Raw genomic sequence first — 14,368 nt, forward strand, 5'->3', positions numbered from 1 at the left:
GAATGGGGATATCAGCAGAAAGGATAGAGGGGTGTATGCATAGAAACTTAGCAGCTTCATGCCATTCTGCAGTGGGCCAGAAGGGGCAAAAACATAGTCTGAAAGAACTACACAAAGGGATTATTAGTGCAGAGTAAGAGGGACATAGAGGATAAATGGATGACAGTGCTGAGACGAAGAGATAATTCATTGGAAGTCTCTGTCAGAAGATTCTTGCCTTTGTTCTCCTCCCCTGTTTTTTCTTTGTTTACTCTCATTTTTGGCATTGTACAAGATAAAACAAAGGAAGAGACCTGTGCCAGATCTCTAGAGACATCAGTCAGCAAGTGTGCATCACTGGTGTAGTTACTCAGTTAGATGATGATCATTCTGGTTGTTTAAAATTGAAATTCCTAGACCAAGTTGTTGGGGACCACTGATCCTAGATCGTGTCACCGTTTGTCCATAATGATAGCAATACTTTAGGAGCTTTACTTAAAAGCAATTTACCATCATAGTAATTCTAAACAGACAGAGGTGAGGAGCTTTAAATTCTTTTTGAACACAAGCTATATCTTAACCTTTTTTGTAGTCAGAACTTTCCTGGGTGGTCAGTCTTGAGGTTAACCAGTCTATGATGTTTGAAGCATTTTTTTCATCTCCCGTTTTATCAGATTGCTGTTGTTATACATGTAAGTCACCTTTTCCCCACCATGTATTCTAAAAGATTACTTATCATCATATTGATGAATAGCTGTGAATGAATACATGTACCATACACTGTGTTCAGTAATGTACATGCTATTTATTCTGTTCTGTGGCCCTAAAAGTTTATAATTCTCATTTTATAAACTGGGAAACTGAGGTTCTTGCCTATGATAAATTGCTAGAAGTCAGTCTTAAACAGTTGACAAGTGAAGCAGTTTGGATCACCGTCTGTGTGACTCCAAAGATCTACACACTATATTCTTTCCTCCATGTGTAAGAACAGTCACATTTATATCTGTGTTTAGAGTGGCTGGGCACTTTCTCTAGCTTGTTGTCTTATGTTAGGCTTCAGTTTCCTTCTTTTCTACTCTTAGACCTCTTGTCAATTTATACATTTCTTGTTAAAGATAAAAATAAGCTTTTGGAGGCACATTTCTCTGTCATCTGATAAACTGTTTACTTGTTAACAGTATTCCAGCAGTGGATCTGTCCCTACCCTTGTTTATGTTTTGAACTCAGGTTTTAAGATTTCACCTTTGGGATGTAAGCTATAGCATACATGTAATGTAAACTTCATTTGAGCATAAATTTGACTTGCCCACAGCTGTATCCCCAATGCCTTATGCCATAAATGCTCAACAAGTACTTTTTGAATGAAAAAAGATTCCACTTCTGTTGGTGGTTTTTTTTAGGGTGGATACTAATTTTGAACTTTAAGGAGAATCATTCACGTTACTAGTTCTTGTGGTTGCTGACTCCATCACTTCTCTTTGCCACCCACCTTTTTATCAACTATCTATAAAAGTAATTGGGAGCTTTGGGGGCCCTCACTCCTGTGTTTAAAGGTTCTGAGAATAGGTTTATCAATTAAATGCACTCAGATTCAGACATGATGGTTTAACTGTTGTCAAAAGAAATTATATAGTTCACTTAGTATTTCATCATATTTCATGATCCACATTGAAGAAATAGCAATAATACCAACACTAGTAAAATAACAGTATAATGCCTATTTAATTTTAAGCTTGCCATATAACTGTGTTGCTTCTCTTTGACTTCTTCAGGTGATTTCCTAAAAACATTAGAAGACCCAGATTTAAATGTAAGAAGAGTAGCTTTGGTCACATTCAACTCAGCAGCACATAATAAGCCATCATTAATAAGGGATCTTCTGGATACTGTTCTTCCACATCTTTATAATGAAACAAAAGTTAGAAAGGAGCTTATAAGAGAGGTATGTTAGATTACAGTGTTTACCTAAGCTTGTCTTTTACTTTCTAGAATATTTACATATCTTTGTATTTCAACAGGTAGAAATGGGTCCATTTAAGCATACAGTTGATGATGGCCTGGATATTAGAAAGGCAGCTTTTGAGTGTATGTACACGCTTCTAGATAGTTGTCTGGATAGACTTGATATCTTTGAATTTCTTAATCATGTTGAAGATGGTTTGAAGGACCATTATGACATTAAGGTGAGATGTTTGTGCCTGTTGACAAAATGTTTTAGAAGAATACTTTTTGCTAGTGACTTTCACCTTTGTAATTTACTCTTGTTATTCAGTGAGAATGATTGGTTTACTTGTCATGATTTTATTGTGTTAGAAACTCTCTAATATGCAAACAAAGTAGCAGTGCAGTGTAATAACATCAGTTGACATACAGGAAAATCCAGAAACTTTCATTGGCGGAGGAAGTCAGAATCAGAGTGTTGTTAAAGGATGTTATACACAAAGCTATCTGTAGATGCAACCACACAGAAATTATACCGCCTCTTAGGCTTAGAGCATGAACTTTGCTCATAGCTCCTTTTATCTTCCTATTTAAAATGTGAACTATAAAAGGGTGATTTGAAAAATCTTCTACTTAGGGCCTTTGGTCAAGCAGGGCAAAAGTGGTAGTTGAGCAGTAATTCGGCCATACTATCAGAACTCTTACTTTGATATTTCCATAATGTAATATGGAATAACCTGATTCTCCCAGAATTCAATGAAAAGAGCCCTGAAAGAATAGGATCCTTTTATAATTTATAGTCTTAAGATAAAAGACTATCGGTTATTGGACTTTAATGGATTAATCTGAATAAGCAGGCTTTTTGGTTTTGTTTTTTTTTGTTTGTTTTTTAGAAAAATCTAAGACAGTAGAAACTTGCTATAAAGCTTTTCTTCTAGTTATTTTCTCACTCACTGATTTTTTCCATTTGGTCCACATGAACTTTTTGAAAAACAGTTTATGACCCTATCCCAATGAGTGAAGTAAAAACAAAAAAAAGTAAATTGGAATGCTCCCCAGCTCTAGCTCATGTGCAGTCAAGATTGAGAATCACTTTTCTAGTTCTGTACTCTCAGACCATATGATAGATAACTTTAGTACTTATAGCTAAAATTTCTTAGATTTGAACTCTGTGTGATTCCAAATGGCAGACCACATAAAAATGAAACTTTGTGGCACAGGCTAGTCATTTTCTTTTAAAAACTTTGTCAGAATTTGAGATTTGTCTTTAGAAAATAAATTCAGAATCTAAATTTTGTCTTTTTTATTCATAATAGATGCTAACATTTTTAATGTTGGTGAGACTCTCTACCCTTTGTCCAAGTGCAGTACTGCAGAGGTTGGACCGACTTGTTGAGCCATTACGTGCCACGTGTACAACTAAGGTAATACTGATGTTGATTTAGGCCAGACTTGGTATGTTCAGGATTCTCAGTTGATTTTGTACTGTGGTTTTCCACATTTAACTGTGCTGGCACCCTGTGTAGCAGATGGCTTCAAAAATTAACTTACTAACTGTGGATGTTTTAGAAAGCTTACCACTGTTAAATGCTGTTCTTAAAAGTTTGTTGTAAGAGTGTGACACGTTTTTAAAGTTCTGGTATGGTTAAAGGGATAGGTCCACAAAAGAGGAGGAAAAAAAAATCAGGATTATTTTTAAGTTCAGAAAGTGAAGCAAGACTTTTCATACAAAAATGATCATATGAATTAAGGCACAGAGATTTTAGTACATGACATGTTTGAAAAATAATGAACAAATATGGTAACATCAAACAGTAGTTTGATGGAGGACAAAGTAGGACTTGCTAAGCAGATCCCACTCTGGTTTTTATAATGGGCTTTGTATAAAATATTCCCTTAAAAGGAGACAGCGATTGCTAAAAAAGTTTCAGAACACCTCTGCTTGAAGAATAATGTGTCTTTTGGATCTATGCAAGAGTAGCTTTGCTTTATTTTTACGTGCTTAGATTTTGTTGGTGTAAGAGCTGCCTTTTATAGCATGTAATATAAATTTACTCAATGTTCCAGGTAAAAGCAAACTCAGTAAAGCAGGAGTTTGAAAAGCAAGATGAACTAAAGCGGTCTGCCATGAGAGCAGTGGCAGCACTGCTTACCATTCCCGAAGCAGAGAAGAGCCCACTGATGAGCGAGTTCCAGTCACAGATCAGTTCTAACCCGGAGCTGGCAGCCATCTTTGAAAGCATCCAAAAAGATTCGTCATCCACTAACTTGGAATCCATGGACACTAGTTAGATATTTGCTCAACCTGGGGACCATTATATTGACCATATGATGCACTGATTTGGCAGGTTAATCATAAGACATGAAAAGAGAAGTATTTAAAAGCTTCACAATGTTCCACTTTTTTTTTCCCTTCATGGAGACAGTTTGACTTTCTTCCATTGTTGTTTTTGTAGCATTTATTTCAGAAATATGTATTTCCATAATCCAGAGGTTGTAAAACCACTGATGTTCTAGTGGTTAGGGCAACATTTAAAATGACAACTAAACGTTAGGATTGATGGAGATAGGGTCCAGTATATTTACGCTGTAATGTTTAGGATTAAAATGTTAAAATTTTGTGACCATGAATTTCTTTCTTTTATAAATTTTCTCTTATTTAAAAATCAAAAATTCTGCAAGACAAAAACCATGTTTCTTTTTCTTGTGTAACTTTGTTTCAGCAACATAAATTGATTTTTTAACTGGCAGACAAGAATTACCTGTGTAAGACTTGTTACATTTCAGAGGGGTTGGCAGTTTAAGAGAGACAATAGGGTATCATTTTTTAAGAATGGGGATTAACAGTATCCCTGTTGCACACACTAATTTTGCATGAGCAAGTTTGCAAATATGTATTGTCTGTAAAGCAGCATGTGCAGATTATTCATAATACAAAACTTAAAATAAGTATTATTGTATTAGTGCAATTTTCAGATATTTATTTTTGCACAGAAAACACATATCTGGAGAGAGAGGGGAGTAAATTTTTTGAAACTTTGGTTTTCTTAATGCCAGTGTGAATTTGCAGGTGTTTTCAGCAAATCAAGTCAAAATAACAATTTGCCACTTTTTCTATTATAAATTTAAATTTGAATATTTAAGTACTCAGTTTTTCTCGGTTACCCATTTGTGTGCGTGCGTTTCCCCTTAGAAATTAGTAGTCAGATTTTTCGTTGATTTCCTTTGGACCTCTACATTCCGTATTGAATGATTCTAATAACTGTGTGCTTGTGAATTTTATTTTTTGGAAAATTCTGAAGCTGGCTGTCACAGGTTTGTTAGCTAATAATAGTATTTTCTTTTAGTTGAGTTAGATTTTTTTCCCCCTTTCTTCTAGAGCTAATTTACATATTGTATTTGGTAAGTGTTGACTACTCCTGATGAAAGGGTTTGTGCTTGGGGGGAAGCAAAGCTTTGCAGTACCTTATACTGTAGTTAAAATTTTATTTAACATATCCTTCAGTGAGCTCCTTTCACACTGTAGCCTATTCCTTCAAATTTGTGGTGCTCCTGTAACAGTAAGAACTAACTTCTGAAATAAAAGACATCTCCTAATGCTGTGCAAACATAGTTTACATGTATTGAAGGAGGCAGTTGTTAAATTGAGTGACAAGTTTTAAGCATTCAGATATTTGAAAACTGCACCCTTTATTTTTGAAACTGTGAATTAGAAATATTTTTCCTGCTGTTTGACTTACCTGCTTTAACATGCAAATATGAGGTGATTTTAATTATAACATACTGCGGTTATTAGACGAACAGCTTAACTTCAAGTATTCAGATGATCGTGCATAAGACTTCATTACCAGTAAGGATTTTGATTAGTATGTGGACATGAAACGTTACATGAAGTTGGTGCTGTTTCAGAGTGTGTGGCAGGTGATAATCATACTATAATTTGCAAAAAACTGTAATAGAAATTTATTTCAAGCTGTTAGTATATTATGTACTATGCATTACCGTGGTACAGATGTTGTGGATATATTTTAAGTATTTGGTTTCACGGTTTCACAATAAATTACAATACTGTAGGCTCTAGGACCAAGTAGGAGACTGATATGCATATGTTGTGTGTTGTCTTAGTTAATTGAAGTTAAATCCAAACTCTTTTCACATATTGGATTTCACACCTTCAGTTTTTTTAACTTCTAAAATGCTTGTAGTTTTTTGTTTTTTGAGTCTCGCAAAATGGCTAATTTTTCTAATATAGCTGAAATTCTCTTTTTAACAAAAGAGGTTCTGCTCTTTTCTAGTAGTTGGTATGATTTGTGTTTATATATATGATATATATATATTATAATGTATATATTCACATATATAACAAAACTAGTAAAAGAAGAATACTCAAATTTTAAATGCTGAGTCATACTGATCAAGTTCATACTTCTACTGGTGATGTCCTGGTACTGGAATGGAAGGTGTGGGGTTCAGTCATAGTCTGTCACTCATACTGCTCACTGGTCTTTTACTAATTATTAGGAACTTCTGCTTAGCAGTTCTGCACACGATGGTTCCTCAGGAGAATAAAACAGCTGTTCACTGATGAGGACATTTAAATTGTTTAGGTTTAGCCAAGTTCTTTTTAAAGACAGCTCAATATGGGTTGTTTTTAAGTTGTTACATTATGAAACTAAGGCAGAAAGGAAATTTGGTATGGCAAAGCGCAACCTAAAAATTTAAAGTCAGTAGCACTGCGTGATAATTTTTAAAATGTGGTCATATATTAATTAATGATATCTAAAGTTGCTTAACCATTCAGAATGCTTCATAAATTGGAGTATGGAGACTTCAACAAATGTTTGATATTTACATAATTTTTATATAACCATAAATAACCAGGCCGCTGTTTTGTTTTTGCACTTTTGTTGGGTAAATGATAAATAACATGGACATATCTAACCGGTTTTAAAGGCATATTCTGATACCTTTTATATCTAACTCAATTTCAGATATATGAATATGATTATATAGATAGGCATGTTGAAGTTTAATGAAATACACATGATCCTCAGTCAGAAAATTCAGTTAACTAGTTAGTAATCCTTTTAAGGTGTATTTAACCACATGACAAAGTAATATAGTAGTGCGTGACAATTTTTTAAAAGTTGAAGTAACATTTTCTGCCAAGATAAAAAATTCTACCAAAAACTTAAGTTGTAAAAATTAACTGCCAGTCTCTAGATATAGTATACTTAGTAAATATTTTTATATTAAAGAGCTTTAAAATTTCAGGAGATGATGATTCTAACTCTTAAATCCTAATTTTTAAATTACTGCCACTCCAGAGTCACACGTGTTTTTGAAATTTTAATTTATCCTTTGTGAAATGGAAAATGGACAGTAGTAACAACAGTTCCATTTTACTGTTTGGGAAGAGGATATTCTGGTTTTAATGGTTTTTTTTTTTTTTCTAGTTAAGTAAAACTCCTGATACCTTTGGCTACAAAATGGAACACGTTGGAAGTAATGACGTGGCAAGCTAGCAAAAGTTGACCATATGTGGTCATTTTCTTAAATATGCACACTGAAATTACTTATTTTCCCTTTATAGTACAGTAAGTTGCTGATTTGCTTATTAATACTAGAAAAATAAGATTTTGTGAACACCTGTAAGAGTTATCAGCAATATATTTTTGCTGTTTATAACTTTCAAAGTTAGCTCTTAATTGAAAATGGAATTTGTTTTTCACAAAAATCAACTTCACTGAAAACTAATGGGAGTATTGCAGATAATTTTACTTTATTAGACTTTGAAATAATGTGTCAGAATGCTTTTTAGTGGAGGAAGTGTGGATACCCTGACCTCTTTGTACTTTTTAGTTCTGATCTTAAATGATTATTAGTGATTACTTTGGCAAATTGAATTGTTTCACTTAAGTCTTAGATGAGAAAAGGCTATCTGAAATTTCTTTCTAAATTGGGATGTGTTGGAATTAGTGTATTTAACCATTATCAGTAACTTAGTGGTTGATGCACATTGATTTTATTCTAGAATGCTCTCTCACAGGGAAGTTCTGAAGAATTATATTATGGAACTGGTTAATGTATGATACCATGATGACCTCATGATTTAATAGCCTGTAATAATCCTGTTACTTTGAAAAACTGTTTCACTTGTTTCATAGACATTTCACGTTTAATATAAACCCAACTGCTTACTTAGGTCAGGGCAGCTAAATGTGTGTGATGGTATCTTACTGTAACCCTAATGCATTATTGTTAAGAAACCAAATGTGTACTTTACTTGGAATCCTTACTATCCATGAACTAAATTAGGCATTCCTAAAAGGTCTAGAAATAAATTCTTAGTTTCTTATTCTAGAAATCAGTTTAGACTTTAGTAGAAAAATGCATGTTCTTTTAAGATCAGGATTTCTCAGCCTAGCACTGACATTTTGGACCGAATAATTCTGTGTCATGGGGGCTGCCCTGTGCATTGTAAAATAACAACATCCTTGAGCTCTACCCACTGATACCTGTAGTACCATCAACAACTCTCAGTTGTGACAACCAAAATTGTTTCCAGAATTTGCCAAATGTCCCCAGGGGAGTAGGGAAAGAGAGGGAGAGTGCAAAATTGCCCCAGTTAAGAACCACTATTATAGAGAGCTTTCTCTCGTGAGCTATGACCAACTGAGATTCTGTACACACTAGTTTTCATTCTTGGTATCAGTTCATCTTCCTAACTAAATTTAAGTACACTGTATTCAATATTTTCTTCCACTAAATTAATTAGAACTATCATGATCTAGTGAAAATGTTTCTATTCTATATTACTACCTCCTCTGATTTAAATGGATGGTCTTTATTAAACCACTTAATATACTGCGCCCCCCCCCCCCCCGGCTGTAAAGTGCTTCCTCATGCTGAAAGAAATAAGAGTATAAAAGGGGCTTCTACTGTACCAGGAGATGTGAGGCAGTGAGTGCTTTGCAGTTGATGTACTATATAAAAGGGCAAGTAGTACACTTTACTTGGGTTCTTAAAAGTTGGAGTTTCAAAATTACTCATTTATATTCTCTTCAAGAGAACAATCTAGTTCAAGAAAGTAAATACAATGAACAAAGACTTGCTTTCCAGTACAGGTAATTTCCTGTTTAGCTGTAATATTTAAAGACCTGCCAAATAGTGATTTTGGGGGAGTATAATTTCAAAATTATATATTTGAACTTTGAAAATAAACCTGACTGGCACATTTTTCTATTTTTCTAGGATTAGTTGATGTTTGCAGACAATAAAATCCTTGTGAATAAAGACTGGTTGGTGGGAGGCAAGTGGCAGAAAAACTATCACAAATCAGATTGCTTGTTCTTTGAAACAAGATCATTGAGTGAGTCTTTCAAATTTCTGAACCATTTTAGTCCCTCTTAGCAGAATTGGCATAAACAAAAATAAAAGTTAATTTCCTTTTACATGATGTTTTTTGAAGTATTCATGAGGCTGATTGGTCAACAGTTTTAGTAAGTTCAGAACGCTCATTTTGGAACCTTGAAAATTCAGTCTTTAAAACCTACGTTTAAAAGATATAGAAATTTGTTTCAGAATCAGTTGCCTTCGCAGAGGACCATGTATATACCCAGATGAGACACCCCACTGCTGGTCTGTACTGCTATAGCCCCTGCTCACAGTGTTCAAGATTTATGTAAAACTTACTATCATGCCTTCTTCCTTCTAAGTGGATCAGAATTAATTACCCTTTCCCCTCCTTTGCCTTGGTACTAATACTCTTTAGTACTATGTGCTTGCCACTGGAGACGGTATGGGGAAAACGTGTGTGTGTATGATTTGTGGCACATGTTCCTGGTCTCGGGTTGAGGACAAACCCAAGCCAAGGAAGTCATGTACTCCATGTAGTGAGAACAGAATTAGCAAAAGCATAGAGACGAGGTTTTAGAAGCTGAATATGGCTGTAGTGTGGAATATGAATTAGAGGCTAGGATGGGCAGATTTTATAGATGGCTTTGTAAACATTTTGGATTTAATTTCGGGTGAGGTGATGGCAAACCTAGAAATACTTAGGTGCACTTTAGAGAATGGATTGGAAGGAACATAAGACATTTGTTGATGAATTGAGACATTAAAATAAACTGTATGAAACGGAATATTGTGCTGAACCAGTATAAATTTGGAGGGGCACTCAGGGTGTTTGAAATAAAATTGACAGGACAACAGTTGATTGGTTGCTGGGAATAAGCACAGTTAGTTATATTGTGCTGCAATACAAACAGTCCCCAAAATAGGTGGTCTAGAATACATGATTATTCTGTGTAGTATTGTGGATAGCACAGGGTTAGCACCTCATGGGGACCCTGGATAACCAGGCTGCCACTGGGAATGTGAGTTGCTGTGGCAGAGGCAAAGAGAGAAGTGAGTCGTTTCTGTCACCTAGTGGTTTCCTGTGGGCAAGAAGTCATAAGGTCATATCTAACAGCTAAATACTTGTTCATGAGGCATTGGTGAGAATAGTCAGCTCTGTTGAGCTGTGGAGGGCCCTTTTTTGACAGGCAAAGTGGGCAGAAGAGTTAGGTCATGGTAAACAACTCACAATTAGATGTTCCTACCTATTACAAATTTTTTCAATCACCCCGCCACTCTGTTGCTTCTAAGCGCTTTCTCCACTCGCTGGGTCCTCTCCATCTTTTCCGTATCTTCTACAACCATCTTCACACCTTCCAGAGTGACTACTGTTGTTAGCGGCTGTGGCTCCCAGGCCCATAGGAAATGGATCATCTACCTCAAGCATTTTTTTTTTTAATGTTCACATTGCAAGTTGTATACAAAAACAGCAGTCTCCTAAAAGTGCCAGCAATTTTTATGTTTTCTGAAATTAATTATGTAGGTACCGTTCAATATTGTTTTTGGTTTTGATCAGCCTTTATCTCTGCTACCACTCTTAAGGCTACAAGCTTAGATATTTTCATCCAGAGCTGTTTGAAGTTAAACTCTATCTTACTCTTAACTGCAGTCTCCTGTTCATCAAGGTCTGCCTTCACTTGCTCTAAATTGACTTTTGTCCTCAGAGTCCTGTGATCTATATTTCCCACCATTTTCTGTTTCTTTTAGCCTTTTGTTTACCTAATCTGGATCTCCTGGGTTTTGTAAATGATTTATTCATAAAATACTTGTCCATCTATTGCATCTAGGGATGCCCCCTCTCCCATTCCTTGTATCTTTAAGTATTACACTTAACCCTGTCTCCATACCCAGTGGATTACCATTAACATCATTTTGTCAATAAAATTAAGGCCATTTTCTAGTCCTTCCAACCTGAGAATCTCATATCCATTCCCATCTTTACATCCTCATCTCAGAGGTTGAGTTGGTTATCTTTCTCCCAGAGCCTACCTTCCTCCGGCCTGTCCTAGAAGAAAGTAAGTGAAAGTCACTCAGTTGTGTCTGACTGTGACCCCATGGACTATACAGTCCATGAAATTCTCCAGGCTAGAACACTGGAGTGGGTAGCCTTTCCCTTTTCCAGGTGATCTTTCCAACTTAGAGATGAAACCCAGGTCTCCCGCGTTGCAGGCAGATTCTTTGCTTGATGAGCCACAAGGGAAGCCCTCAACCTGTCCCAGGTTTTGGTTAAATCAGTCCTCCTCTTCCCTTTATCTTCAGTACCACTAACACTAGTTCCATCTGCTGGACCCTCAAAAATACCCTGAAATCTCATCTAAAAGACAAATGTTTTTTATTGTATCTTCTACAAGATACCATCTCTGTAGAGAACTAGATATGCTTTCCTGATTTTTTTGTGTTTTCACTTTACTCTGGCTCTCATCCCTCCATAGGTGATCATTACAAACCAATTACAGTGAAGTCTTAGATGCCAAAAGGGCCTTCAGTCTTTTTCTTACCTGAACTCAGATTGATACCAGTATTGTTGATCACTCCCTCCATGAGACTGACTACCTGTTGCCTTGGCTTCTAGGATGTTACCGTCTTCTGGAGGCTTCCTAATACCTACGAGGCCAATATTATTCACTAGGCCCTTCAGTTCACGTCTTCTCATTATATATAATCCTGCCTGGATCATCTCATCCATTTCTCATGGTTTACATGTTGATTTCTAAATCTGTAAACCTTGGTCCTGTATTTCAGACTTACATCAAATCACTTACTGGACAACCCCATACAGGTATCTCAAACACAGGAGAGCTAAACCTGAACTCCACATCTTCCCCTGGTTTCCCTGTCTTTCTCTCTCTGCTGTTGGCAACCCATTTATCCAACCACTCAAGCTGGAAATCTTAACACAAGTTTGGAGGCAAAAAGAGGTAAATAACAAAGACTATAAAGATGCTGCCAGACATCTGGCTTTTAATCTTGGCTCAATAGTAGCTATTTGACTTTGGTAAACTACTTAGCCTCAATTTCTTCATCTAAAAGAATCTACCTTACTGGTTTAAATAGGAATACTTGTAAAGTACTTAAAACTGTCTGGTACCTAGTTAGTGTTACATGATTGTTAACTCTTACTAACTTCTGCTAATTTGATTTGCTAAATATTTCTCAGGTCCATCCCCAGTACTGTGTGTTCAAGACCTCATTTTCTCATCTGTTGATTGGATGACTGCAGACGCTTTTTAATTGGTATTTTGGTTCACTCAGGAAATTAATTTCTTAAGAACTTAGCTAAGTCCTGCCAGGCCTGTAAAGGCAGGCGAGAGAACATATTTGACATAAAGAAGTGCTGGTTACCAGGAGAAAACTGACAATAAACACCACAGAATTCTACTGTATAAGAATTATATTCAGGGGACAGAGTGGGTAACTGGAGGATGTGATCCATTTTACATGGGGAAGGAAGGGTTCTTGGAAGAGATGGAATGTCTTGAGAGAAGAGGTGTGTTACCTAGGAAGAGTTGTTTTCAAGTGAGTGTGCATCACGGTAACCACGAGGGCTTGTTAAAAAATGGATCGCTGGGCCCTCCAGAAGAGTCTGGTTCCATAGGTTGTAGTGGGGCCCAATAATTTGCTTTTTTGTTTTTTGTCCTTTACGTTTGCAGTCCTGATGCCTTCTCAGACTACACTTTGGGACCCACTGCCTTAGGATACCCAGAGAGCATTCATTCCCAAGGCCACTCAACTGCCAAGACCATGGTCTTGACCATTCATAGTCTTGGGCTATATCCTTCAATGACTCCTTTTTGCCTGTAGGGCAAGTATGAGTTCTAGATCTGGATACTGTCAGCTCCTTTAGCCTCAGCATCTGTCACACCTAAGATTGACCTTTATCCTTAGGCAAGGGTGAAATATTTCTCTCGGCCACCATGCTGCTCCTAACCTTTATACTGCTGCTCAAGCTATACCTTTTGCCTGGATATCTTGCTTTTTCTTCATTTTGTATGTTGTCAGTCACTAAGTTGTGTCCAGCTCTGCGATCCCATGGACTGTAGCCTGCCAGATCTCTCTGTCCGTGGGATTTCCCAGGCAAGAATACTGAAGTGGGTTGCCATTTCCTTCTCCAGGGATTCTTCCCAGACCAGGGATTGAACCTGTGTCTCCTGCATTAGCAGGTGAATTCTTTACCACTGAGCCACCAGGGAAGCCCTTTATGAAGTTGACTGCTATCCTGTAGGCTGAGTCAAGGACTCCAGAAGCCTCCCATGATGCCAGTTGACAAGGACATAATCACGGGGCCAGCTCCCAACTTTAGAGCCTGTTTTCCCTTTTGTGCATGTAATATAGTCCCAATTTCTTTAGAAAGCACCTCTCTTTTAACATTGTACAAACATTGCTGAGTGGGGGAGGCTGGGTGGGAAGAGCTGAGTGGGCTAATTGTTCATAGACAGCTCTTTATGTAAAACAGTACCGCCAACAACCTTGTCCCACTCTGTACCCAATGTCTCACAGGTTTGAGTCCTTTCTAGAGCCTGACTGGATGGAAAGGATCCCTGCTTTTCTGGTTTGTAACTTTTCTAATGCCTCCTTGCTTCTTGTCTTCTAGGAATTTTTCGGAACTTTTGAGCTACGTGGGCCTTCCCTTCTGCTCTATATATTATTTTGGATTTATTTTCATTCACAGATGTTTACTGTCAGTAGAATTTGGAGACAATAAATAGCACATTAAGTTGGTCTGCCATCTTGGAGCTTCTGTTATTTTTTATCTTCTCGAATATTTTAATGAGAAACATTTAAAAATAGATGTTAAAGAGTTTAGGCTCTCAACTTGGGTTCACATCTGACCATCTCATCCCTTAGTTGTGGGACTTTGGGCAACTTGTTAATATCTTTGTTCTCCCATCTGTAAAATGGATATGTACCAGCCTCAAAGAATTGTTAAGGTTAACATACATAAAGAAGATGAAACGCAGTAAGCACTCAAATGTATATGGATAAATATGTTAAATCATGAATGACTGACTATAGGAGCTTAATAGTCCGCTCTGGTTTTTCTTATGCTATT

The 14,368-nt window shown here is 36.5% G+C and overlaps 1 protein-coding gene across 1 annotated transcript in view; it reads left to right on the top strand.

The window, feature by feature from the left end:
- The window catches only part of CAND1 (cullin associated and neddylation dissociated 1), a 43,991-nt gene extending 29,947 nt beyond the window's left edge, over positions 1-14,044 (top strand). Inside the window, exons 12-15 of the mRNA XM_040233397.1 lie at positions 1,752-1,921; positions 1,998-2,162; positions 3,237-3,344; positions 3,988-14,044. Of these exons, the coding sequence (XP_040089331.1) occupies positions 1,752-1,921; positions 1,998-2,162; positions 3,237-3,344; positions 3,988-4,212 (668 nt within the window). The 3' untranslated portion in view covers positions 4,213-14,044. The remainder of the gene's footprint in view (positions 1-1,751; positions 1,922-1,997; positions 2,163-3,236; positions 3,345-3,987) is intronic.
- The last annotated feature ends 324 nt before the right edge of the window (positions 14,045-14,368 follow it).

Source organism: Oryx dammah, unplaced genomic scaffold (assembly GCF_014754425.2).
Source record: "Oryx dammah isolate SB20612 unplaced genomic scaffold, SCBI_Odam_1.1 HiC_scaffold_29, whole genome shotgun sequence".
Classification (NCBI taxonomy): Eukaryota; Metazoa; Chordata; class Mammalia; order Artiodactyla; family Bovidae; genus Oryx; species Oryx dammah.